We start from the raw sequence: 27,384 nt of genomic DNA, 5'->3' as shown, positions 1-27,384 counted from the left end.
CAGGGACAATTTCGTTTGTTATAACTCATCCATAATGAATCGTTTCCTCGCTGGTTGGAGGAGGCTCTCCAGGAACTGGCAGGCAGTTTCACTGCAGACGGGCTATTTCTGGACAGGTTGTTTCCCTGCCGATCGCTGCCCGTGTCTGTCCCTTCCCACCCAGGGCAGGGGCTCAGACTGACCAGCACCAGCCCAGGCAGAGTTACCCGGGTCTGGCCCCCCAGCACAGATCACAGCCGTGGGAAATCAGGGCTCTGGGAACCACAAGCCACGTTCTGTGCCCCAGGGAAGGGGAAAGCAAGCGAGGGGTCATTACCCGGGGGTCGTTAATGCCTGTGATCCTCTCCTCGGGTCGGTCTAACACCAGGAAGGCTGCCAGGTTGGCAGTGTATGAAGCCACGATGATCATAGCAAAGCCAGCCCACACCATGCCGAGGATACGGGCAGAGAAACTCCGGGGAGCACCTGTGGGGGGAGAGGAGAGATCAGAGCGGCACCGCGAGGGCTTGGCTTGGTTGCCAAAGCCGTGTCAGTGCACAGGAGCCTGACGGCAGCTGCAGATGTGCACCATCCACCTGCTGTGCCAGCAGCTGTGCAGGGAGCTTCTGCACTGCCCGAACCAAAAAAGCCTCCAGCTCCTCCCAGGGCATGCTGTGTCCCACCTGAGAGGGTGAGTGACCCTGGGCAGGGGATCCAGCCCAAGCCTCCCTGCCCTGTTTCCCACCACCGGTGCTGGGGGTGGCAGTACCCAAATGTGACAACTGCCACAAATGTGCCACCCTCAGCATCACCAAACCTCCTGCCAGCCTGCTCCGAGGAGGGCTCAGGGAATGAGGTCCCACAGGGACCATGTGAGGGGGGGGCTGTGGAGGAGGGCAGGGGCTCTGCCCCAGCCCGCCCAGCCCAGAGCCAGGGCTGCAGGGCAGAGCAGTCCTGCTGTGACTGGGACTCACCTTCTCCAATGCCGGAGTTCAGCAGGACTCCCCAGGAGAACCACATGGCTGAGGAGAGAGTCAGGGCATCTTCCTCCTCCTCCTCACTGTTTACTTTGAACCGGCCAAATGGGCTGGAAAACAAGACCAAGAACCCTTCTCATTCCCCTTACCCTGATTCCCAGGACTCCCCACTGTGCCCTACATGTCCTGGTGCAGCCTTGTGTCACTCATTCCCACAGATGATGCCTGTGTCCCAAGCAGCTCCTCCCTGTTCTGTCCCACTGCCTGGCACATCCCTTGTGCCATCTGCAGCCCTGTCTGGCTTACACTGGTCCCAGTCCCATCACACTCTCCCCAGACCAGAAAGATCATCTGACCCTGGCCAGCTCAAGCCTCCCCCACTGCAGCACAGAGGGCTCCCTGCAGATCAGCCACCAAAGCCTCTGGGCACGGGGCTGAGGCAGGGACAGGTTATCTTGCCCTCAGAGGAGCTGCCACAGCGCCAAGGGAGGCCGAGAGGAAATTCTCTAAGAGCCCAGAGGCTGAAAGTCCCCTTGGCCAGGTATCTGTACAGCACCTGGCCTGACCAGAGGCTGGGTACTCCACACATCCATATCCCTTAGCTTAGGCAGCCAGAGGGGCCAGGAGCCTCAGCCCAGGCCTGGTGGGGCAGAGAAGGTGGGTTAAGTCCCTGTGAGAGCCCCCAAAGGGCTGCAGGGCTGTGCCTGGGCAAGGGACCCAGGGGACAGTTCCCAGGAGCACCTCCCTGTCCCCTCCAGACCTGGGGTGGCCCAAAGTGCACTCACCTGAATCGGTCTAAGAGGTACAACATCACTGCCACCACGTGCACAGACAGCCCCACCAGCAGCCAGAGCGTGCTCTGGAAGGGCTGCATGAACGAGTCCAGGGTGCTGCGGGGGATTTCCTGCACACAGGAGAGAGGGGAACAGCGCTGGCACCCACCACACCTGCACCCTGCCTGCCTGGAGGGACCCACAGGGGCCTGCCCTGCCCCGAGCTCCTGCTGCTCGGCTGCACAGGAGGGGTCAGGGTGGTGCAGATGAGACCCAGCATTAAAACCAGCAGCCTGGAGCCTGGGATTGGCAGGGGCTGCACTGGGGGGAACTGGGCATGGTGCAACCTGGGGAGCAGGGGCACCTCCCGTGTTCTACAGAACATCCCCGCCAGACCATACCTTCTTCACAAGGATGGTGAGGCCCTGGTACTTGAAGGGCTTGGAGAACTCAATGTACTGAGCCCGCTCGTTGTTGATGGTGAGGGGAGCCACAATCATGTCTGCCTGGCCGCTCAGCAGCTCCCCCATCATCCCGTTCCACTCCTTCTTGTTGCTGTTGTTCACCTGCCAGGAAGCCCAGGCAGGGTCAGAGCCCTGCCCTGACACACATCCCCCACCAGCCAGGACCCCGCACTGCCCTTCCACCCCACCCAGCTCTGCAGAAAGTTCCTACACACGATACAGGCAAAGAAAGATCCCAGGCTGCCAAAACTCACCCGCTCTTGGGTACCAAATTTACCATCAGCCACCAGGTGAACCTCATAGGTGAAGTTCATCACCCCTGCCAGGCGGATGAGCAGGTCGATGCAGAAGCCGTAGCAGCACAGTGCCACGGTGGGACGGCCTGGGGAGGGACAGAACGGGGATGAGCGGGGGCAGCCCTTGGCCAGGGACCCCACCCAGGATCTGTGCCTGTCCCCAGCGAGAGCAGCCACCCCATGGCTCTGCTTTATATGGGATGTAACCATGTTATCCCTCAGGGCCATCTGCCTGACCACCCTCTCTCACTGCCTCCATCACCTGAGGGTGTGGCAAGCTGGGGACAAAGGGGTCCCATTCCTTTGCTGTGTCCCAGTGAGGTGGGCTGAGAGTGGGTGCTCCCCACCCCCTGCAGGGCACGGAAGGGGCTCAGGGCATGTGCTGGAGGAGTCCTGACACGAACCCAGCAGGCTGAACGCAGCCCAGGACACAGCTCTGGGGGGTTGTGCACAGGAAGGTGTGACGAGCCAAGGGGATGCCCTTCAGGTGGATTTGGGCAAGCCTGGCATTGCTGAGCAGCTCCCACCCCACAGCAGGTGCTCGCTCCTGATCCTGACACAGGTTTCTGTAACAGTTTGAAACTGGTGCTGTGTCAGTGCAGCACGTGCTAACGTGCCTCGGGGCCCTTGCTGCTGCTGGAGATCAAGGCAGAGAGAACGGGAACATGTCAGCAGACAGAAACCTGGGATGCAATCCCCCAAAACAGCCCTGGAGCCCATCCAGGAGAGAGACAGTGGGAAAGAATCTTTTGGGCTCAAACCCCTGGATGCCAGTGCCCAGCTCCTGCACAGCACTGCTGTGAGGCTGAGCCGATGGGGGGTGCCTGGGGGCTGGCAGTGCTGTCACCTCTCTGCGCCTCGTCCTCTGCACCTCCTGTGTGACTGAGCACCCTCCCTGGGACCCCTTCTTGCTGTGGGAGCCCCCACCAGACTGAGTTACCTGGGATGGTCTCATTGGGTCCAGTGCAGAACACCTTTTTGACAGGATCTCCATTGATAGTGAATTCCTCCCTGCACGTCCCATCTGCCTGAGTGGGCTTCACATACACAAAGGGCTCTTGGTGGATGGTCACAATCTGTGAGGTGAAGCACAAACATCCTCGTCTCTGTTTCCCTCCAGAGCTACACTCCCGTGGTGGAAGCTGGGCTGCCCTCCCCAGAAACGGTGAACACCTTGTCCCTCCACCCTTTCCGTGCTGTTTTCTCTCATATCCACTTCCCACCTGTCTCTTTCCAAGCCCAAGGATGCCTGCCACCCTCTCTAGATTGACTCCAGCTGAAAGTTGTACTCTGAACACCCTCCAGTACCTTCTCTATTTCTCTCCTAAAGCCTCTCCCAGCCTTGCAAATGCTGCTGCCAGCTGCAGAGCAGCCGTGGAGGTGGGAGGCAGATAAAGTCACTGCCCGGCATGCAGAGGGCTGAGGAGCCCTGCCCCTAATGCCATTTGCTCTTACCTTCAGCTTGGTTGACATCTGATAGCCCTGAGGTTTCTCAGTCTCCCCCCCTGGCCAGATGATCTTCCTGTCGTTGGTCAGGACCTGCGATGGAGCCCGGAGGAAGCAGATGGACATGAGGCCAGGGCGGACACCCCCGTGCCCGACCCCTCCTGCCCAGCCCAGGCCTGCACGTACATTGCTGCCGTTGTAAATCCCAACCTGGACCAGCTTCCGATTCTGCAGGTTCATGATGCTGTAGTTGGCAAATTTCCTGTCCCCGTCCTCATTGAACTCCACCCGCCCGGTGACACCCTCTGAGTACTTGGAGGACATCAACACCCTACGGAGAGAAACACAGCGGGGACAACCTAGAAAACCTGCTGTGGCCATTGAGACACCTCCCAAGGCATCAGAAGGGCAAATGCTCCCCCTCAGTTACCTGCCATAAGCTCACTACCCTGCAGAAGTCCAGCCAAGGCTACCTATGGTCTGTTCACAGCCCTGTGGTCATCCCCTCCTGGTGGATGGAATCAGTTTCCCAAGTGTTCACTACCATACCTGCTGTCATTGCCCCTTGTTTTCCACCAGATCAGTCCCATTCCCTTCTGGAATGATCTGTCCCACAGCACCCAAGGCCACTTTCCTCTGGGTGTCCCTAGGGAGGTGCGTCCATGCTACAGCTTCTGGTGCTGTGCCTGGCACCTGCCCTTCCCAGCCTGGGTAGTGCCCCAGGAACACACAAACACCACCCAGGGGAGAAGCAGCCCCCAAACCCTGGAAACATGACAGTGGAGACACACAAGGATTGCCCAAGACACTTGTGAAGAGCAGCTTTGACTTCTCATGCCGAAGACTCACTGCAGGGGATGCCAGAAATGCCTCTAAAACAATCTCCAGGCTTTGCAGGCCTCATGCTCAACAGAACCCAGGACTGCACGGAGTGGCTGCTGCACCAAGGCCCAGCCCCTGTGGCCCCAGCACCCACAGGGATGCAGGGACTGGGGTCTGGAAGTGCATGCAGGACCTGCTGACCCCCTGTCCTGGCAGCAGGACCCCACAGGCACATGCTCCCATCTGTGACACCCCAGCCTCCACATCCACAGCACCAGGGTTTGCTACAGCTGACAGCAACCTGTCCCATGCATGGACATCTCCTGCCACCAAGCCCTGCTGGCAGCGCTGGGCCCGTGCCACAGCCCTTGGAATGTTCAGCAGGAAACGCGTCCGCAGCACCAAGATAAAATGGGACAGAAATGTCCCCCTACCTTGATTCGGCAGACACCCCCCTCTCTCCCATTTCTGCCCATGGAATTAAGATCCAGACTGGAGGAGACCACGGTCCCCAATCTTTTCCCCCTAGAATCATTCCCTGCCCACACATCCCAGCTGTCTAAGCATTGCCCTGGGTAGCATGGGTTGACACGGACTGAATTGGTGCCTGGCACCAGGATGATGCATAAACAGCCTGGAAAAACTGGGTGCCGTCTCCTGAGCCCATTCCTGGGAGAGTTTTCTAGGAGAGATGTAGCTCTCACATCCAAATCATGCAGGAGAGCCGAGGCAGCCCTGTGCCTCGTGCCCCAAAGCTTTAGTGACAGACACCTTGAACAAAGCCACCATGTCCTCCTGCACTTTTTCCACATGCTCCCACCTTTTCCAGCTCTCCCCCAGCAGGTCCTCTGCTCCCTCCAGCAGGGCCCTTTCCCCAATACCTCTTAAAAAGGGGTCCTGTCTTCCAGATGTTGGTGTTGCCCACGCAGCCCCGCGGTGGGTCTGTGATATTCTCCTTCTCAAACAAGTCGTGCACGGCCTGGGCCACCACGGCGACAGCGTCACTGATGTGGGCAGACTCGTTCTTGCCGTTGATGAGCTGCAGACCGATCACTCCTGCCGCGGGCAGAGGGGGAGGCAGGTCAGCATTCCCGGGATCACCGGCTGCTCCAGCGCTACTGCCGTGCCCAGCGCTTGGGAACAGCGGGCACACGGCTGCGGGGCTGAGGATCCCTTGGATGCAGTGGGGAGTTGCCTGAGCTTCAGGCAGGAGCAGGCAGGGGCAGCGGGGCTGGGCTGGCTCTGTCCTGCTGGGCACAGCTCCGTGTACCACGGACACCCTGAGCTCCATCCCCACGGCCCAAGCCTTCCCCCAGGTGACAGGCAGCTTGCAAAGTGCCAGTGACACGGATTCGGGGCGTGGCAGCGTGGCCAAGGCTGTGTCCCCATGCAGGCAACGGGAGCGGAGAGCAGAGTGTGGGACCCTCCGTTCGGGACCACGACGGCACCGCGTTCCCCCAGCCCCAGGGGTCCCGGGGAGGGCAGGGGCCGCTCGCCCCGGCCCCACCAGGCTGCTCCGAGCCTGGCTGCAGCGGGACGGAGCTCGGGAGGTGCCTACCATCGGGGGCGTAGCGCAGGGCATTGCCCGAGATCTCCCGCTCCCCCACCAGCCACACGTAGCCGGAGCCCGTCATGTTGAGCATGGCTGCTGATCTGTACACCGTGGCCGCGTCATCCTCGCTGCAACGACACGAACGGAACGGCAATGTGGCTCCAGCTGCCAGGTGGCCCCGTTTCCACATCCCACGGGTGTGGCAGCGCCGGGGAACACACAGCCCCGGGTGTCTCTGCTTGCTGGTTCTCCTGGGTAGTGGCTAAATCCTTGATGCAATGAGAACCTTCCCCTCAGTTTCAGCTGATCCCTCAGCTCCCAGCGCTGCTGAGCACCTGCTCATCTGCACATCGTGCTGTAGGCACGGGGCCATGAGGCTCCCCTCCTTCCCAGCTGGGCCAGGGCACACGGTCAGTAACCACGGCCGCTCCTGCAGGACAGCCGGACACGTCAGCCACGCTCGGGATGGTCACTGCCTGGCCAGCAGCACGTCCAGCACAGCTCAGCACCCTCCACCTGCCCGGGACAGGGGGCTGTGTGTGGGGTTTCTCTCAGGCTCCTTGGAGGGATGTCAAACCCCAAATCCACACTGACTCCAGCGCTGGGCAGCGTCGGGAGAGAGGAAATCAGAGCAGGGAGGGGACAGGACAGCACGGCCTCACCTGGCAGAGAGGATGATGACCCTGGCCTCCAGCTCCTTCGCTTCCAGCAGCAGCGATGTCACATTTTTGGTTCCAGGGTCAAACTGAAGCACTTTCTCAGCCTGCGATTAGTATGAGCAAAGCTGGTTAGTGAGGGAGCCCCAGGACTGGTGGTGAGAGCCATGCTATCTAGAAAAGGGTCAAGAGAATTCATTAAACTGCACAAAAGTCTGCTAAATAAGGTTGGTTATAGTTATTTTTTTTCTTTTTCTTTCCTTTCTTTCTTTTCTTTCTTTCCTTCCTTCCTTTCTCTTTTATGATTTTGACTTTTTGGTTGTTTTATTTTTTTAAATTTTTTTTTTTTTTTTGCACTGTGCATGCAAACTGAAGTCAATCAAGACCCAAAAAGAGGCGTGCATTGTACAGGAAAGAGAAAAAGGCTTTGAAATGCAATTGAAAACTCAAACGAGTGTTGTTTTTCAAAAACATGGGAAATGAAAAAAACATATTGCACAGGGTTAACCTTTGGGAATCAAAGTGAGCAACTTACACCAAGGAACCGTTTCCTTTGGGGAGGAAAGGGGGTTGGTTCAACTTTTCAAAAAAAAAAAAAAAAGAACTTGCAAGTTAATTACTGGTTCACATGCATGTTTCAAAAAGAAATCCTTCCAGGGTCAGCTGGCTAAGTTTCCATTCTCAAGTCCAAACCAAACTATCTCAACATAAAAACGTGCTACCAAGAAACATAGTCATGGATTTTTTTTTTTCTTTCTTTTCTTTTCTTTTTTTCTCTTTCTCTTTTTTTTTCTTTTTTTTTTTTTATTTTTCTGTTGGCTGTGGCTATTTTTCATTTGCTAGTTAGGTTGGTGGGCGGCGTGCATTTCCATGCATATATACCTTGGGTCCTCGCTTGTTGTCATAGGAAAGTTGGTCGAGGTTTTCATAGTTCCTTTTTTTACTCTGATGAATAATGTGCACAGAGAAAATATGTAGACACAGAAGAATATTATAAACAGTTGAAAATGACGTGTAGTAAAGCAATCCAACATCCACCTCCTCCTCCACTGTTTGCTAAAGGGTCTCTATAACGCTGGAGCTCGCAAAAACCACTATCAGGAGAGATTGTGCCTCAGCTCTCACGGGAGCGTCACGGAGCAATCTGAGAGCAAAGCCTGAGTGTCACAGCTGGTGCGATGCAGTTGCATTTTCCCTTGCGGGACTGGGGAATTCTTCAGCAAGGAATTTTTATCTTAAGCTCAGAAACAATCTAAGGGCCTAAGTGGTGGGGTTTCCATGGAATTACTGTGGAAGTAAAGGACAAAATGTTGTGTACGGAAAGTGCTGGATAAAGGCAAACTGTTACAGTTAAGAGTATTAGCATTACCAGCGTCACTATCAGCATCACAGTCCTGTCCACCCTCAGAGAGTTCACACAAAGTGCGGTGTCTCAGCTGAACCTCTCACCCCCTGAACGGAGGGAGCAGCTTTCTGAGCTCCGTTGACATCCAAAAGAGAAAGATAAAGTTCTCTACGTCCCGTGCTGGCTCAAAGCGTGGCGATATGAAGCAATGGTGAACATGGGATGACATTGCAGCTTTTACCTGGTCCCTGGGGAGGGCTCAGGGCACCTCACGGCTCCGCAGCACACGGGTGGCCCTGGGAGGTGCAGCTACCCGAGACCAGGGTGCCCCTAACCTGGCCCTAAGTGTGGCTAGCAGGACTCACTGCTTGGTGGTCTCCACGCTGCTGACCGGAGCATCCCACTGGGGCTTGGGGTGTGCACTGACCCCGGAGAGAACAGACGAGCAGAGACCCTGCTCCTCCCCTGCTCTGCTGCCTCAGCCACGTGTGCTGCTTGGCCCCAGAGGAGCCCGGGGCAGGGCACCCACTGCTGGGGGTTTCCTCTGGTGCAGAGCCCTGACCCTGCAGCAGCGTGCACAGAGCCCCGGGATCTTCCTGGGAGCAGCTCCTGCAGCCAGGCCAATAACAGCAACCTGATGGTGCCTTCAGGAGAGGGCTTGGCACGTTCTGGTGGGACACAGTCTGACATCTTCTCCTCGACCCCACCCCAGCTGGGCATCCCTGATCTGTGTACATGGGGTGTGGGACACAGCTCTACTCTCATCTCCATTTTTCCAGAGCCTTATGGCAATGGATCCCTGCCAGGAACCTGACCCTTTGCACCCCCAGCGTGCAGGGGTCCACGTTCCCAGGTTGTTCCTCAGACAGACAGGTTTGTCTTCATCTTGCTTTCCACACTAACCAGCTTGCCTTCCCCTGAGCATTCAGGCCAGTCTTTGGCAGGCCATTTTTCCAGGTCTCCTTTCCACGCAGCCGTGTGATCTTTCCCTTCTTCTCCTTGGACACAGCCCAACAGGTTTTTCATTGCTCAAAGAAATTGGGTCCTGGCAAGGAGAAGTGTCTGAAGAGGCAAAATCTGCTTGGAGCCCAGGTCTGCCTTCATTTCTGATGACTCCCACAGCGAGGATTTCTGCAGTGGCTTCGCAGTGGCTTCTGCTGGGCCTGCAGTGAGCCCTGGAGTACCGACTGCTCCGAGGAGACCAGAGCTGCAGCAGGACAGCAGGAATGTTCTCCAGTGAGGGCACACTGGTCACTGCTCCCCAGGCACTATCAATAGCCAAAAACCTGGTCATCCATGTGGCAGCCTCCAACCAGAAATTGCTGGGATGTGCTGGCACCTCGGCCCAGGCTGGTCAGCAGAGTCTTGGGTGCAACAAGGCTGGCACCTGATCACTTCTCCCTGTCATTAGCCCTGTTTCCAGAACTAGACTAGTAATGTCTCCTCTTTTTCCCATTTTTCCATGTGATCCTGCAGTCCTTCTTTGTTCTTCACGTTTCACACAGGGATTGACAAATTAGAGATTCCCTTTCCACCACATTCTCCTGCATTCACTCAAAAAATTGCCACTTCCATGAACGCCACTGTCCCAGAGAAAGGCAGCCAGCACAGCAGGGACCTGCCAGCTGTGGCCTGGAGAAGCTCTGGTTTCAGAGTGTCCAGCGCTGCCTCCTGAGCCCCAGCAGCACTGGGGGCCTGCCCCATGAACGAGCAGAGCTGTGCTGGGTGGAGCAGCAGCTCCAGGCCGAGAGTTGCGGCAGACAGCCCCAGGACAAGGCCAGCACATGGGGCACTCCGGGGCTGGCCAGCACGGCCTGAGCTCTGTACTGGAGGTGCAGACTCACACAAGGGTGCCTGGATGGCACACGGGGCTGGCACAGACCCTGGGGGCAAAGCCATGCCCCGAAACAAGAGCTCAGATGAGCAGGTGCGTCTCTGACCCAGAGCTGGTCCTCCATGTCCTCAGGGGCTGTGATCCAAGCCTGGAAGAGGTTGGGATCAGGTCTCCTGCCTGCTCCCTCCCCAGGGCCCAGCTGCCCTTGGAGAGGTGGGGGAGGGGCCCGTGGTACAACTGCATGGCATGAAAAGAGTCAGCACATCAGTGATCGGGAGAGAGACGGGAGAGAAGAGGTGGAGGAAGACAGGAAAGCCCCAGTGGGGTACCCACCACCTGCAAGACCAGTCAGACCAGCCTGTCTGAGCTTTTCTCAAAGGAAAAAGAAACAAGATGCAGTGGCACACCCCAAAGAGAGGACAAGGTGACCTACTGGGACAGAGCAGGTGGCCCAGGCTGAAGAGTGGCCAGCATCTGCAGAAGCCCAGCGGCTGCCAGGAGACACCAAGATGTGGTAGATGCAAACGCAGGGAAGGTCTGAGGACAGACCCTCCCTCCCCATCTTTCAAGCTCCAGATCTCAAAGGCTCTCCCATGGGGTGGACAGGCTGAAGAAGAAATGCACCCTGTGCCTGGGAGCACCACATGAAGCAAAAGGCAGTGGAGGCATGGGAGGGAACAGCAAAACGGGATGAACTGCAGGAAAACAGAAGGCGGAAAACAAAAGATGCAAGAGAAGGGATGAGAGGCTGCCAGTGTCTCTCCCTGTGTGAAGGGCACTGTGCTGGGAAGAGGCTTTGGAGAAAAACACTGTCCTGCTGTCACCCAGTGGGAAGCTGCCTTTGGGGGCAGGAGGATTCTCTGTGGCTGGTGGAACATCAGTGCCTCACGACGGCCTGGGATACAGCAAGGATGAAACTTCTTAGAAATCACCGCCAAAATCAGGAGTCTGTCAGTCAGTGTGGCTCGTGCCAGCCTGCACCCCTGCACCTGTTGTTCCTCCAGGGAGGTGATGAAGAGCAGTCACAGGGTCCGGTCTCTCAGCTCAGTCACCAGCTCCAAGCACAAGAAGTGTCTATGGCCACATCTCCTCAGCAGCTGAGAGACTGCCAAAGGTCCAGCAGCTGCAGGTGGGGCTGGAAAGAGCAGGTTGGGGTCTCTGCCTGTGACCCAGGAGGGAACAGCCCCGAATGGGTGCCTGCCCTGATGCTGCTGGAGACTTGGATGAACTCAGGCTCTGCCCATCTGAAGGGGACCTCACTCTGCCCCAGGAGAGAGGATGTGCTGGGACTTCACATCCTTGCCTTCCAGATTGCAGCCAGACAGCTTCCTGTGCTCTCCTTCTCTGCTTGTCTTGAAGGCCTGTTCAGTCCTTCCCCTCCACGCCGCAGGTCTGTGCTTTGTCCTCCTGCACCTCGGGGCCCTCCCCTGCCTCCCTCCCTGCTCCTGCTGGCCCTGAGAGCAGGTGCCAGGCACCTCCTGGGGACAGCTGCTCCCACACCCGCCCTGTGTGACAGCATGGGGTGTCAGGAAAGCAGCGTTTGGCATGGGCTTCGATGGAGATGGGAACGGGCCGACAGCTCTACCAGAGGGTCATTACAGCCCCGGGCTGCCCTGCCCCTCCTAAGCACTAAGCTGAGCCCCCAACAGCCAATTCAGAAGCTGCTTTTCGGGGTAGGCTTGGCACTGCTGGGTCTGCCTGGCCCCTGGGTGGCTGCAATGGGGCAGGTGCTTCCCTAAGCTGAGCGACTGGTCCTCTCCTTGGGTGGGACTCTTGGGCGAGGCATTTGCAGAGCTCCAGGTTATCCTTCCCTTCATTTTGTGGTCGATTTACATGTAGGAGATTTTGACCATGGCAAAGCAAGTGAAATGAATAAAGTACAAAGTTCTGTCAGGTACTAGTCAGACACTGTTGATGCTTTAAGCATGTTAGCCATGTTACAATGGAAAGAAAAGGTGTTTTACATACAGAAATCTACATACATACAACAGCCCAAGACTTCTAGTTTTGTTGTTGCTTAAACAAAGCTACAAGACAATGTTCAGGAACTGACCTTGGACTCTTTCTCCTCCAGGAGGGTCTCCAGCTTCTTTTGTGCAGCACGACCCTCGTGGTCGTCGCTGACTATCAGAATGACGTGGTTCCAGTTGAAGACTCTCATCATCTCAAACCAGACGTTGGCCTGGTGAGAGTAAGGTGGGACCGTGCGCAAAAAGGACAGGTGGATGCTCTGCAAGGAAGAACAAGAGCTCAACACAGGCTGTGGGGGTATCAGCCACGCTTGCAGGGACGGGGCTGGGATCACAAAGCCATTTGGGGAAGACCTCTGGGATGCACACCTCGAGCTAACCTCTGGGACCTGCATCCTTCCTTCTGGCCGGGAAGCAAACCCTGGATATGATTTTGTACCTCTCTGAGGTTAAACCAGAGCATGGCAAAGAGGGGTTTCTGCTTTGTGGTCCACAAGTGCACAGAGGAGAAAAGCCTCTCGAGCCACGAATGGCCAGAAGTGTTCAGTGCAAACATAGCCTTGCCTCTTGACCTTTCAAATAATTACCAGGCAATGGGCATCGAAAAGAGAAAGAATTCCCGTCAGAAGGCAGAGGCAGGCCCAGGCAGCTGCGCATTCGCCATTTGCCATGGCAGAAGTTGAGAAAGGCAGTTTTATAACGTGGTCCCTGGCTGTTTCTAGGTCAGCCTGTTCTGCAGCAGCAGGCAGAGCAGGCAGCTCTGGACCCGTGCCCCAGCAAACCTCTCTGATTTGGTTAAAGACATCGTCATGGTTGGCTGATTGAGCAATAGCAATTCCAGCCTAATTAAGTACAGCGCTCTTAGGGGAGCAATCAGGCCAAAAGCTGGAGCTGACAGAGAGCTTTCAAACAAATGCAGCTCGTCCAAAAAGCCCTAGAGTCAAACATTAGGAAGTGAAAGTGCTCATGCTCAGCATGGATCCTACTTGACAGCCCAGCTACATGCTGGAGGGAGGCAGGAGCCTGAACTGGAGAGGACAAAAATAAAAAAAATATTTCTTTCTGTAAGGCTGAGATGGTTGTCTGGACCAAACAGGGCTTGTCCAGACCTGCTCATCCAGAGACCAGACCCAGAACGGGTCAGAAACATCCTGAATGGGCCGAAGTAATTCACACTGGAAAGGAAAAGGCATCATGTCCCCCATGAGCACACACAGGAGGGACAGACACACCAAATAAATCCTTTTCCTCACACTCAGCACGGTGATAACGTCAAACCAGACCATGAAACGTACAGAAAATTCCCTGCACAGGGTCAGCAGCTCCCTGCTCCTGCCCCAGCCCAACACACGACAGAGGCAGCAGCAGAGCCACCACAGCACGGGGAACATTTCCTGATGGTGAGACACTGAGGAGAAGGGCGGATGCTTAATCAGAGGGGGAAACAAACCCGGAGAGCCACAAGGAGACTCTCGGAGTGTAACTGACACAGACATTACAGTCACAGCAAGAGCAGCTCACGCCACAAGACCAGCCCTAACCCTGGGATTGGGAAAAAACCCCATAGGGACAAACAGTGAAAGACAACCATGGTCTCCACACCAACACAGTGTCCAGGAGCTCTTTGGAGTCAGCAGAGATGCCCAGGAATTTCCAGGTCCAGCTGCACAGCCTGGGTCAGGGGCACACCATCTGAATCTAAGCATTTTTAATTTTTAACCCCTGAGCATTTTTAATTGCTTTAAGGAAATACAGGGAAAGTGAAACTGGAAATGGGGAAAAAAAATCAGAAGAGAGAAAAGAATGAAAAAAGAACAAAATAGCCAATATTAAAAATAGAAATCAGAAAAACAAAGGTTGAAAAATCAAAATTCTATCAAAATTCTTTCAATCCCTTTTTGAAATGACAAAATCTTTGAAATTTCAGTATATTGCATCAATTTATTTTCTAGTTTCCCAAGCAGCTTGCAAAAATTCTGTTTAAACTGATCATGGCTTTCTTAAGTATTGTAAATACATATCACTGTGTTCAGAGGAAAAATTTACTGCAAGGTTGTTGGGGAGCAACTTGGTTTAACAGCCCAGACAAATTTGCTTCCTGAGGTGATGTCAAAAGGGTCATGGACAGGCTCTGGTGGTACCTTAGCTCCTGGATCCCTGAATTGTGGTTTTCAAATAGGATAATGAAGAAAAATCCACAGCAAGTGCCGAGCCAAGATCTCAGGATGAGCACTCACGGTCTGTGCGTGGCTCTTGAAGCACCTGGGACTCCCGAGCATCTCTGCAGAGGCCAAAGATTGGCAGAAAAATGAAAGTAGAGTCCCCCAAATGTTCAACTTGCGCTGTGCAGAGGCAGGTGAGAATCTGGCTTGGTGTAATTTGATAACCCCCATTGCAGCACACACAGTGACACCTCACAGGTCCCTGTCACACCCCTCTGACACCCAGCACAGAGCTCTCCTGGGCATGGGCACGCGGGCTGCACTGCAAAGGGTGGGCATGCAGTGGTTTATGCATCCTGATTAGCCCATTTTTTGGCAAGTAACTGTTAAAAAAGACCTGGTGCTTCTAGCACAGCCTCTGTGAGAGAACCAGCGCAGCGTGTGGGCTCTCCCAGCTGCAGCAGCTCTGGTGCGCTGCTCCAAGCACCTGAACTCGGGGCTGTCCAGGGTCATCACCCCCTCCTCTCGGATCAGGCACACAGCAAAAACTGCTCCTCCTTACAAACCCACAGCTGCCCTTGTAGGATGTTTTGTAGGATCCTCACCCCTTGCTCTCTTCTGAGTGTGCCTGGTGCTGGTCACAGCGCTGGAGTGGGACCATGGGAATGGCTCCCACCAACCCCAGCCTGCTGAGAAGCCTCCCTACAGCCCACCCACACCTGAGTGCTCAGCCCTGTGCTCCCTCACTTGGTTCTGGTTCTGCAAACAGGCAGTAAATACAGCCTGGGGTGAAATCCAGGTGCCCAAGCTCAGCAGGAGCCCAGGGGGCTGGAGACAAAAAGCACCGGAGGGAGCGTGGTTGGGGTATTTCCTGTGAGGGTGGGCAGGCCCTGGCACAGGGTGCCCAGAGAAGCTGGGGCTGCCCCTGGATCCCTGGCAGTGCCCAAGGCCAGGCTGGACATTGGGGCTTGGAGCAGCCTGGGACAGTGGGAGGTGTCCCTGCCCATGGCAGGGCTGGCACTGGATGGGCTTTAAGGTCCCTCCCAACCCAAACCAGTCTGGGATTCTCTGATGATTCTGTGTGAGGTCAGGACTTGAGAACTGCAAATACTTGATGCAAGTCCATACAAAGAGGAGCTGTTTGAGCCAATCTTGCGTGTCTGTGTGAAAGCACAGGCTGTGCATGCACAGCTGTGAGCCTGAACCTGCAGAAAGCACAGGAGTGCACCCACCCCTGCAGGGAACGTGCCTGGGTGCTGTAACCCACCTGAGGTTGTGCCATGCCTGGGGGAGAGCACTGGAGGTGCCTTTGGATGGAGATTTTATCCACAGAGGAAAGGGCACGGCTGGGGGGCCACCAGGCAATGCCCGTGTGTCCCATCAGGGCCATGCACAGGGCCATGAGTGAAGGGTTTGTCACCTTCTTCACTTCTGTGTGCCCAAGGGCTCAGCCCAGCTCACAGCCCGTGGCTGCGGGAGTGATTTTTTCCTACAGGCTCAAGGGAGCAATTTGCTTTTGCTTCATTACCTGTGTCAGTGGGGCCAGTCCCCCTTCTAGCAATGCAGTTCCCAGCTGAGCTGCCTGGGAAATTTCGAAGAGATTGACACAGATCCCCATCTATAAAGCTACTGAAAATCTGGTAAAATTCACCAGCTGGGCATGAGAAAGAAGCCATGGGCCAGTGCCTCCATGGAAGGAGCCTGCCCACTGCCCCACACGACAGCTGTGGGCGTGGGAGGGAGCTGAGATAACTGAGATAGCTCAAACGTGTGCAGGGAGGGATTTTGGGGGCAGAGGGATGGGGAGCTCACACTCAAATGCTCTCTCTGCCTTTCCCTGCAGTGCACGGAGGGAGGGGTGGGGCAGCCCCTGGGGGCTGTGGGGCTGCTCTGTCCTGCTCCCAGCTGGGATCTGAGAGCCTGTGGGGATCTGCTGGGATGTGGGGGCTCCATCAGGCCATCACTCCACTGGCCGGGGCCGCTCTGGCACATTCCGGGCTACCCTGCTGAGGGCTGTGCTGCCCTGCTGAGGGCTGTGCCCCCCAGTCCCAGGGCAAGCCTCTCTGTGCTGCACTAAGCAGCCTCTCCAGTCACCACTTGTGGGTGCTGGTGAAGGAGTCCTGACCCTGACCTTGGTCAAGAAGAGCCACTTTTCCCCCCACTCGCACCTTCCCACCCTGACTAACAGGGCTTCTGCTGAGCATCAGCTGCCAGTGAGACCAGTAGTAAAGAGGAAAACTCTTTCCAGTGAAGAAGCCTCATGAGGGCCTGGAGTGGTTCCGCTGAGAGCAGGAAAAAGCCATCCCCAGACTGGAGAGAGAGACAGACCTCACTTCAACTACCTCACTTCAAGGATAAGGGGCTGGAACTGAAAAGTTCTCCATTTGCAGGATGTCTAAACTCCACTTTCCAACTGTTCCAGCAGCACAGCAGATCTCCTTTAATTTATTAATTTATCTCCCTGATCCTCTGCTGCAATGATCTGCTGGGGGGTGATGAGGGGCTCCTCTGGGCACCCAGGGTGTCCCTTCAGCCCCACACGTAGGAGAGGTCCCCCAGGGTGGTGTTGAAGAGCACAGACCCTCCTGCCTCCCGAGCTGTGCACTCCCCCAGGCTCTGCTCTCACACACTCTGTGCCATCTCACATTTTTCATGGTGCCAAGATGCCAATGCCAATGCCAGAAGCAGAGGAGATACAAACACCCCCAGTGACCCGAGCACAGTCCAGCCTGGCCAGGCAGGGGCCCAGCTTGGGCAGGTCAGAGGGGGATTTTTGCAGTGCTCAGTCCATCAGATCTCCCTGGGGCCTCTCCGTAGCGATGGGCACCACAGCGATGGGAGCCACTCTGCTGCCTTTACCCCGAGACTCCCTCTCCCCTCCAGTTCCCTGCTGACCTCACTCAGACGTGGCTGGGGTTCCAGAGAGCCCTCCCCAGACAGGCAGGGCTGTGCTGGATGGTGTGAGGGTCTCGGTGAAGGAGCAGCTCATGATTTCATAAGATGCACATACAAGGAGGCCAAGCCAGAGTGCTCTGCCTGACAACTGCAGCATCATTTCTAGCACAAATGTTTGGGTACTGGGACCAGTAAAATTCACTTCCCTCGGGTATCTTTGTTGAAAGATTGGGCACAACTCATGGACCACTGTGCTTGACTGGAGATGCTCTGAGAGCATCCAAAGTTACTGGGCAAACCTGTCTGTGCTGAGCTCCATACCTTTCCTCCCCCGGTAGCCTTGAGAGGAGCATAATTAACCCAACTTCAGCCCCCTGTGAAATTTAGCTAAAATTGTCTGATGCTTCCAAAACCAATTAGGGGCGTACATACAAAGTGATCCTACAAGCTTGTTTCCATAGAAACTAAGCTGAAAGATATAATTTCCTGAATTAAAACAAAAAAGGAAGCAAGCTGATCACTGGAAACCAAAAAGGGAACAGCTGAATGTCCCCATATCACGAGCCAGCCTGTCCTGCATGGGGTGTGCAGAACCTTCCACTGTCCTATCCCACGGCTCCACACCCCTCTGCCCCCCCCTCCACTCCCACCTTTGCTGTTCCCTCCAGTGCCCAACACCCTCTGCTCCTCTGCCCAGTCCCTGCCTATGCCCCATCTCCTGTCTGCAACTCCCTGTTCTTCAGAGAGCCCCAAGCCTTGGTGGGCAGGAGGCTGAGCACGAGGCCAGCCAGGCAGGAGTGCTCTGAGGGGCGCTCGGGGTGGGCAGCGTGGGCTCCCTGCCCAGTCTCTGCCAGGCCAATGTACCCCACAGCCCTGAACCTACTCAACACCCCAAATACTCCATGGAGAGCATGTCCCTGCCGCCACACCGGGTCAGCACTGCGGCCGTGGGTCTCTCCTCCAGCCCTGAAGGGAGCCAGGCGGGGTTTATGGGGCTGTTTTGCAGAAAATGTGTTTTAAATAGGAAAAGACTGGCAGAAGCAGAGGCGGGACCCAGCCCCTTGGGGTGAGCACTCCAGGCCAGCACAAGGCTGGACAGCACAGGCTGAGCACAGCCCTGCAGAGATGGAGCAGGACCTGTCAGGTGCAGGATCCTCTCTCCCTGCCCCCCTGGGCCCTGTCACAAGGGCCCTCACAGGGACATTTCTATCAGATCTGTCTCCTCCCCACAGCAGCAGGAAACAAATTCCCCCTGAACACTTCCTGCCTGCTCTGCCAGCTCTGTTGCCAGCCCTTTCCATCCAACCATGCCTGGTGGGACCCTGCCAGGGCGCGCAGGCCCCAGCCCTGCCAGCCACCATCACCGTCACTGCCATGGCCTTGGCTTGCTGACCACCTTGCCATGGCTTCCCTGGTGGGAGATGCCAAAACCTGCTGCTGCTCCAGCCAAGCAGTGCTGCTGGTGCCTCTCTGGGAGCCTCTGCTCCTCCTCCTGAAATTTGACTTCATTTAGCATGTAGGCGGAGAGACTATTTTTGCACTGAACATTTACATTTGTGAATATTCACATTTTCCAAGCAAAGGCCGATTCGTGCTTCGAAGCAGGCTCGATCTCACCCACTGAGCTCGTGTGCCTGGATGAAATCCTGCAATGGCATTTGGAAGGCCTGGCTCTGCTCAGCTCCTCCTTTTGCCTTTATGAAAGCTTTAGGTGTTTGCCAAGCGGGCTGCGAGCTGAGAGCCAGGGCAGCACCTCAGTGCCCAGGCACTGCCTGCACATGGCAGGACCTTATCCAGCCTGGAATTCTCTGTGTTCCCACAGGGACAGCTGAGACACTGGGATCTGAACCTCTGTCTTGAGTGCTGGCCAGACTGAACGCCACGTGAAGCCTCAGGATATTCTGTTATCTCCCCTACCAACATCCCACAAACCCAGAGAAGGGAATGCAACCAAACAACCTCCAAGCCCCAGAGAGATCCTGCCCAGTGTACAGGCTCTAACAGGATCCTCCTGCCCCTCCACAGGCCCCCAGAGCCCCCAGAACCCCCTGGCTGTCAGCAGTGAGCAGGGCAGAAGCCAGCTCACGCCTTTGCTGTGGCTGGAGAGCAGCGAGCCCGGCAGGCTGGCAGAGCAGCGCTGCAGAAATCATCCGGCACTATGTAGGTCAGCACTGGCAGCTGCAAAAAAATTATGTACCCTGGAATGCAGGAGGGAGAGAGAGAGAGAGGGAGCTGCAGGCTGGGCTGGAGAGGGTGGACAGACAGACACAGAGTGTAGACATCATTAACCCTCCTGACGGGCACTCTTGGTTTACAGCACACGTATGAGGTACTAGACCAGAAGCATGCATCAGTTACCTTATCAGAATATATAGACATGCGTGTTGTCAGACCAATGACAGGGATCCTGTAGAAGCCAGCTGTGTATGACACAGGTGTTGGTGTTAGGTGATCGTTGGGAGCAGGAGGGTGGCTAACTAATATTGCATAGACCTGTAGGACAGGATACACGACACAAACATTATTTCACAGGAGCGCATCGGCCATCCAGCGTGATTTTTTTTTTCCCTTTTCTTTTCTGCAACGCTAAACAGCCCCGTGTTAGCATGAGAACGGCACTGAAATGAGTGGGATCAGGGAAGCAAGGGCTGTGCTGGGAGCCAGGGGTGCTGTGCCACGGCTGGGGGTGATGGCTCTGCGCAGGGTTATATCCTAATGGAATGCCATGCCCAACCGCCCCGCTCGCTAAACTAATAACTTCCATGGATTACAGATTAAAGGGAAGCATCTCCCTTCCAGTCACACTGCGTAATGCGATTTCCTTAACCACACATTTAATACTCGGTTGTAATTCCCCTCTGAGGACTATTACAAACAAAGTGGTCAGCTGGGACTGTGGCGGGAGCGGGAGCGCAGAGCCAGGGAGCGAATCAGCCATCTGGCCCTGGGCACGCAGGAACGCCTGAGCCCGGAGGGCGGGGGCAGGAGCCGGGATCTGCCCTCAGCCGGGAATCTGGGCTACACCGAAATGGGAAAGGAGGATCTCGGCAAAACCCTGCTGTTACGGCAGAGTTGGGCTTTTGGTCTCCAGCAGGATCCTGCTTTGTGTCAAAGGGACAGGAAGGAGCTGGGTAATAATCCCTGGGGGATCCTTCACTACACCAATGCCCCTTCACAGCACAAGGAATGTCCCCAGCTGGTGACAGGTCTCCAGCTAGGGCGAATCAGTGCGAGGACTTTGATGTCTGGAGGAAATAACTCTTCCTTCTCCAAGCATCTGCCCAAGCCCCAGGATGTGCTCTGCGCCCGGGCTGGAGGGACAGATTGCCAGGACAGGAGAGGAGGATAAAGCGTGCCTGGGGAAGGGGGCCTGGGGGGAAGAGGGAGGATCCTGCTCGGCACTGGGAGGGAGTAAATTGAGGGTGCAGAGGCAGCTGGGGCAGGGGCTGGAGACCCTACGTGGAAATAGGGAGAAATTGCTAAAGAAGAGGCTGGGGAGGTCCTGGGGACGCAGGAGGAGGGGATGCCCTGGGCAGAGGTGCCCGGTGCCGGAACAGAGGATGAGGACCGGCATCCAGCAGCGCTGGGGCAGGGCCCTGGGCCAGGAGCAGGTTCGGGGCAGCGGCCGGGCTGTGCGGGGCTCGGGCTGTGCTGTGGCACACAGCAGCCGCCGACAGGAGCCATTTTGCGTGCGCGGGTTGCCAGCCCCTCCTCTGCCTCGCAGCCCCCTGCTCGGGCACAGCGCCAGCGAGCGGGGCCAGGGACCTGTGCCCCGCTCTGGGCACAGCGGCCGGGACAAGCCCTGCGTGTCAGGACAGAGCAGCCACCCCCGGACCCCGGCCCCAGCACCCGCAGCCCTCCCGCGCCCCGGCTCCGCTGCCGCCCGCACCGCCCCGCTCCCGCAGGGATGTGCCCGCACCAGCCCGGCGCTCCGCGGGGTTCGCCGCGGGGCAAGGCGTGGAGGGGGCACGGCCACGGGCACCCATCAGCCGGGAGCGCTGGATGGAGCCTCAGCTCAGTGCGGGACCCGGCTGAGCCTCCCCTGCTGCCGGCGGACAGCCCGCGCTGCCCGGCCTGGCCACCGCCGCGGGAGTGTCCCCAGCCATCCTCCACACCGGCAAGCTGAGCTGCCGAGGTACCAGCTCTGCTCCACTCGGCCCCCTGCCCTCCCTGGCTGTGTGTGCCGGATGCGCACACGCATTTCTCTGCGTGATGGGGTGGGTGAGGCTCCGCGGTGGGGGCGTTCACGCAATTTGGGTGCGCGTTCGCACCTGCGCACGGGCCCACGCGGACCTCCCGCATGTGCGGGGGTGTGCTGGAGGAGGGGGTGGGTCTGTACCTGCCTGTGTGCCCCCCGATGGCCCCGACTGACGGACTGCGGCTGGCTAGCCGGGCTCAGCACCCAGAGCACACGCAGGGGAGGTGGAGAGGCCAGGCCGCGGGCTGCCCGGGGCACCCCAGGCTGCACCCACCAGCACTGAGGGTTTGGACTGCACCCTCGGGTGCGCTGGGAGTGACCCGTGGAGGGAGGATCATTCTGTGCTCGTGTGCGCAGTCATACGCAGCACACGGAGTCCGTGCGCGTGTGCAGGCGGTGTGTGTCTGTGCAGGTGTGCTCCCTGTGTCTGTGCACGCTGTGAGCACAGCGTGTGCCCGTGTCCCGGGTGTGCGTGGGGCAGGGCCCTGCACACAGATGTGTCCATGTGTCACAGCGGCTGTGCACGCTGGCACGAGTGCAGGCACCTGTGTCGTGTGTGAGCCCGTGTTTGCACAGCAGTGCGTGTGTGCACGTGGAATGTGCGTGTGAAGATGGAATGTGTGTGCACATGGAGTGTGCGTGTGCATGGAGTGTCTGTGTGGAGTGTGTGTGTGTACATGGAATGTGCGTGTGCACGTGGAATTGTGTGTGCACATGGAGTGTGTGTGTGGAGTGTGTGTGTGTACATGGAATGTGTGTGCCCGTGGAATTGTGTGTGCATGGAGTGTGTGTGTGGAGTGTGTGTGTGCACGGGACTGTGTGTGCGCACATGGAATGTGTGTGTGCATGTGGAATTGTGTGTGCACACAGAATGTGTGTGCACACAGAGTGTGTGTGTGCACGTGGAATTGTGTGTGTGGAGTGTGTGTGTGCACATGGAGTGTGTGTGTACACGTGGAATTGTGTGTGCACATGGAGTGTGTGTGCATGGAGTGTGTGTGTGCACATGGAGTGTGTGCGCATGGAGTGTGTGTGTGCACACGGAGTGTGTGTGCACATGGAATGTGTGTGTGCATGTGGAATTGTGTGCACACGGAGTGTGTGTGCACATGGAATGTGTGTGTGCATGTGGAATTGTGTGTGCACATGTGGAATTGTGTGTGCACATGGAGTGTCTGTGCATGGAGTATGTGTGTGGAGTGTGTGTGTGCACATGGAATGTGTGTGTGCACGTGGAATTGTGTGTGCACATGGAGTGTCTGTGCATGGAGTATGTGTGTGGAATGTGTGTGCACACACGGAGTGTGTGTGCACATGGAGTGCAGCCCCTGGGCATTCCCACAGCACCTGTGAGTGCACAGTGGGTGTGCACACGCGGCGTTCCCCGTGCCCACATCTCCCCACAGTTTGGGGATGCCTGTGTGTGCTCACACGTAGCTCCGTGTGTGCCTGTGGTGCCTCTGTGTGTGATGTACATGCATGTTGCTGTGTGCATGCACAGCGTTGGCTGGGCATGTATGTGCACCCACTCAGGGGCCCGTGTGTGCCCTGCTGTGGGTGTGAGCCTGTGTGTGCTCAAGGGCTGTGTCTGTGTGAGTTTCTGTGTGCTCAGGCTTCGTGTGTGAGCCTGTGTGTGCCCTGGTGCATGTGTGGGTGCTTGTGTGCACCCCAGAGTGCATGTGTGATCCCCTGTGTGCCCTGAGGGCTCTGTGTGTGTGCCCCAGGGCTGTGTGGGTGCCCCTGCGTGCCCCGGGGTGCTGCTGTGAACCCGTGTGCACCCCGGGGCGCGTGTGAGCTCGTGTATGCTCTGTGTGTGTGTGTGAGCTCATGAGTGATCCGGGTGGGGGTCGCAGGTGGCCATGCGTGCCCCGGGGCGTGTGTGCGAGCCCATATGTGCCCCCGGAGGGGGTGCGTGTGCCCGTCTGTGCCTGGGGGCTGTGCAGGTGCCCGTGTGCTTCCCGTCGGGTGTGCGGGTGCCCGTGCGTGCCCCAGGCTGGCTGAGGGTGCCCGTGCGTGCCCGGACTGTGTGCGGGTGCCCGTGTGTGCCCGGGGGTGCGCGGAGCGCGCAGCCGGCCGCTCTTACATAAAGGCTGCAATGCGGGCAGCGGCCCCGGGCCCGGGCACGACCCCGCACGCCGCGGCTCGGCCGGGGGGCACCGCGGGGCCGGGGCGGGGTGGCCGCGGGGGCGGCGGCTCGGGTCCCGCCGGGGACGGGGCGGGGAAGGGGTCGCCGTCCCGGGGTACCTGGCTGGAGATGAGGTCCTCGCAGACGGACAGGGCCATCTGGATGGCGTTGGGCTTGTGGGTGACGGAGGTGGCGTTGAGCTGGAGCTTCCAGGTGCCGTGCCGCTTGTTGGCCTGGTTCACCGCCTCGCGGAAGATCTGCTCGTGCTTCTTAGTGCTCAGCACCGCGCCGATATTGACGATCTTGGGGTCGCAGCCGGCGCGGGCGAAGGACGAGGAGAAGAGGAGGGCGAGCAGCAGCAGCCGCATGGTGCTCATCCACGGGCGGCCCGGAGCCCGCCGGGCCCCCTGCGCCCCCCGCCCGCCCGCCCGCCCCGCGGGCCGCCCGCCCGGCTCAGCGCGGCCCCATCGGGCTCTGCCCGCGGGCTGTGCCCGGAGCTCGGCGTGGGCGGTGCGGGCGCTGCCGGGCGCTGCCGGGCGCTCTCCCCGGTGCTGAAGCGCCCGCGCCGCTGCCGCCGCTCCGCCCCGCCCCGCCCGCCCCGCGCTGCCGCAGCGCCCGCCCCGCGCCCGCCCCCGGGACCCCCGCCCGCCCCGGGCGCTGCGGCAGAGCCCCCCCTCCCGCGGGGCTGCTGCGGGGTCGGTGGCAGCGCTCGCGGGGCGCGGGTCCCGCTGTCCCCGTGCCGGCTGCGGGGCGCGAGTGCGTCCCGCACCTCCTGCGAGTGTCGCTGGTGCGGGGGGTGCACAGCTCGGCCGGGGCTGCGCTCTGGGGGTCCGCCCTCTTCACCTGCAGTGCCCTTTCGGGATCAGGGCATCCCCGGTGCCTCGGAAGGCGCAGACAAGCCAGGCATTCGGTAAAGCAGGGACTCTTCCACACCAGACTGGGGGTAAAACACGATCTGTGGGTTTGTTCTCCACACCAACATCCCCAGTTATGCAGCATCTCTGATTAACACACTTCCTCAGCTCTGCCTGGGGACAGCTGTGTGTGACATGGACTCTGTCATGGTCTGTGTTCACTCCAGTGTTGGAGAACCTTCTCTTGACCAACACAGCTCCTGGGCAGAGATGTTCAGCAGATGCTCAGCCTGGTTCCTTGGCTTCACTCTGTCCCTCCAGACAGAGCCACCACTCTTCCAGACATTAGCTCACAGGGCAAGCAGCCATTTCCCTCCATTAAATTCACCATATTACTCTCGGATATGACCTTAAGATTTCTCTGCTGAGGAGGTTTCTTGGAGTTCTCATCATCTACCTGCTGCTGGGCTACCATCAGCCTCCCTTAAGGAAATGGAGGCACAGCAGCCAGTGGCCAACATCTGGAGGGCAGGCCAGCTCCATGGTGGAAAGAGACTGAGTTTCACTCCTGGACCACATCTGTCCTGCTCCAGGGCCAGAGGGGTGAGGTGGCCAGAACAGCACATCGCTCCCCAGAGTTGCCACTTAGGCCTTTTTGGAGAAAACAGCGGTTGCAGGTAGTGAGAGGGTGTTGCTTTGCCACTGCACGGGACAAACGCCACAGCCAGCCCGGGCAGGCAGCAGACCGAGCACTGCTGAGCCAAACTCACCAGGGATATTTTTACACCGCCATTTCTGAGGCGGTGCTGCAGCCCACCTCTGTCCCTCCTTTGCAACGTGAGTTGAAGCAGAATATTTTCCCCCAACGCAAATTTTCTCACTGGCATCTCTGAAGTGCGAGTTGCCATGGAAACCATTTTGCCTGTGTCCCACATTGCCCACATGCACTCGGAAGGAGCTGCAGGAGCAAAATGGCCGTTGTGTAACGCTGCAGGGCTCAGCATGGAGGGCTCTGGGGGCTGTGCAGCCCCTTCCAGCCGTGAGACCCTCTCAGGGAGCTGCAGACCATGGCCTGGGGAAGCAATGAAACCCATCGAGGTCATGACGCGCTCCGTGAGAGAAGGAAAATGGCCCCACCTCACCTTAACTCTTGCAGTGCTTGGTGTGGAGCTCACACCAACCCTGCTGTTCTCCTGGAACAGACTTCTAGGTACGTTTAACCCTTTTCAGTGTCACCGTGCCATTCTCACGCCTCCACGCGTGGAGCTGAGGGCCTGGCTGGATCCACACGGTGTGGGTTTGTCCTGAAGGGACAAAGGGTGCAAGGCAAAGAGGGCTGCATCCCTACCCTCGGTCTGCACAGAGCTGACTTCATTCCTTCCTCTGCCTACCAGGTGCACCTGCAGTAGGTTGTGTGGGAAGAAACTGTTCTGGAGTGGGCTGTACAGACCTGGATCCTGGTGGGTGTGATGGCAGTAGAACAACAAAGTCAAGACCTGGCCACAGCAGGTGGCTTGGCAGAGAAGACAAAGGAAAGCAGGCTTGAAACGTTATTTGGAGTGCAGGAGCTCTTTGCCTCTGATTACCTGGAGTTCCCTGCAGGGAGAAGGAGCGCAGCTATTGAGTCCCTCCTGTGTTGCCCAGGACTCTGGGATGACCACGCTCAGGAGGCAGGCTCTTCCCTCTGTGCCTCCATTCATTTTTTGTCTCCAGAGACTCTTGTTTCTGGCACAGTTGTGGAGATCTGAAAGATGCCTGCTTCCCTCTCAGGTCATGCCTCCCCCGTCCATGTTGTGCTGGCGCCAGGAGCAGCCCGGATCACAATTCGCAGCAGCCAGGCTCAGCCAGCACAGATGTTGTCACCGCACGGGTCCCCCTCTTGCTGTGTCCTCAGGCTCTTTGATGCTCTGCAGGCAGAGGGGGTGTGCGGGGCTCTCCCAGGTGGGAGCTGTGTACGTGGGGAGCACAGCCACATCCACCAGCTGACCCTGCAGCCAGGAATGCTCTCTGCTTCCCCTGGCCCTGCCTCCTGGTACATCGTGTCAACCTCCTCAGCCACGGTTTAGGGCGAGAACTGACCTCGGCTGCCTGTTAGCAATTAGTGTAGTGTGGACCTGCTCTTCATAGCTGGCACCTTCTGGATGCAGGGGGTTGGACACGAGCATGGGAGGGGTGTTGGTGAGGTGTCAGTGCTGTAATTCCTTCCACAGGAAAGGAACCTGGAGACCTCGGAGGAGCAGCACTGAGCCCAGCTGGAAACTTTACCTGCCTCGGGGTAAGGCATCAGCCCCAGTGGTAGAGTAGGTAATGGAATTTCATAAAAGACCAAATCAAGTACTAGGAATATGAAGTTTGTGCCACTCATTGTAGAGCTACCAAACAAACTCAATTCTTCTTTTGAGAAAGCTGAAAGGAACTGAGAGCAGTGACAGCAACACAAGCTGTGGAAATGCTTCCTGTGTGCAGCTGCAAGGTTAATCTGAGGTGTAAAACGGGCAAAGCACATGCTGAGGGGCCTTGGCAAGGCTCCAAGGCCTGGTACTGAAGAGCTGCCATGGCACGTGCGTGGTCCTACAGGGATGAAGGGATTTGCAATGTGGTTGCCACTTCAGTATTCCTGCCTTTGCTCTGGAAGCAGTCACTGACGATAAAATCTGTGAGACAGCAAATAATGATGCCAAATCCCTTGGATTGTTTGATAAGCACAGAACTGGAACATATTTTAGGACAGCCAGTGTAGGACCATGAAAGCAGCAGCAAGCATTGTTTGTCCTGCTCTTCAGACAGGACTGCAGATCCAGTGGAGACAGCGATTGTAAAGGTGGTCTCTAATACTGACCTGAGGGTCTGAGATCATGAATTTCCAAACAAAAAGGTGGCATCGTCGTCCTTGGATTCACCCTGAGGAGTCAGAGCAGCAGCTGGCAATGACTTGAGCCTCTGTAGGAAGCACTGGGGAGCCCTGCACAGGAAGGCTGCCCACAGATCTGCCTTTGCCACCCTCCTGAGCAGAGTGTGTGGCACATCTGGAGTCCC

General features: G+C 57.4%; 1 protein-coding gene across 19 annotated transcripts in view; it reads right to left on the bottom strand.

Moving 5' to 3' along the window:
• GRIN1 (glutamate ionotropic receptor NMDA type subunit 1) overlaps positions 1-24,051 on the bottom strand; it is a 38,382-nt gene extending 14,331 nt beyond the window's left edge. For 14 of the 19 annotated variants that reach the window (XR_004244043.1, XM_032130626.1, XM_032130627.1 and 11 more), the window contains exons 1-15: positions 23,614-24,051; positions 19,530-19,664; positions 12,198-12,374; positions 7,848-7,910; positions 6,972-7,072; positions 6,316-6,437; positions 5,639-5,813; positions 4,122-4,266; positions 3,945-4,028; positions 3,430-3,565; positions 2,448-2,575; positions 2,131-2,295; positions 1,742-1,860; positions 954-1,066; positions 317-465 (exon numbers count right to left, since the gene is read on the bottom strand). Coding sequence is in view for 18 of the 19 variants with exons in the window: in XM_032130626.1 (XP_031986517.1) it covers positions 317-465; positions 954-1,066; positions 1,742-1,860; positions 2,131-2,295; positions 2,448-2,575; positions 3,430-3,565; positions 3,945-4,028; positions 4,122-4,266; positions 5,639-5,813; positions 6,316-6,437; positions 6,972-7,072; positions 7,848-7,910; positions 12,198-12,374; positions 19,530-19,664; positions 23,614-23,871 (2,070 nt within the window). In the remaining variant the exon portion in view is untranslated. The remainder of the gene's footprint in view (positions 1-316; positions 466-953; positions 1,067-1,741; positions 1,861-2,130; positions 2,296-2,447; positions 2,576-3,429; positions 3,566-3,944; positions 4,029-4,121; positions 4,267-5,638; positions 5,814-6,315; positions 6,438-6,971; positions 7,073-7,847; positions 7,911-12,197; positions 12,375-19,529; positions 19,665-23,613) is intronic. The other 5 variants (XM_032130633.1, XM_032130641.1, XM_032130625.1 and 2 more) reach the window with 1 other exon arrangement.
• Positions 24,052-27,384: the final 3,333 nt, after the last annotated feature.

The sequence above is a fragment of the Corvus moneduloides genome, chromosome 21 (assembly GCF_009650955.1).
Source record: "Corvus moneduloides isolate bCorMon1 chromosome 21, bCorMon1.pri, whole genome shotgun sequence".
In the NCBI taxonomy this organism is placed as follows: Eukaryota; Metazoa; Chordata; class Aves; order Passeriformes; family Corvidae; genus Corvus; species Corvus moneduloides.
The sequence above is the reverse complement of the archived record's forward strand: the minus strand, read 5'-3'. Positions and strand labels throughout refer to the sequence as shown.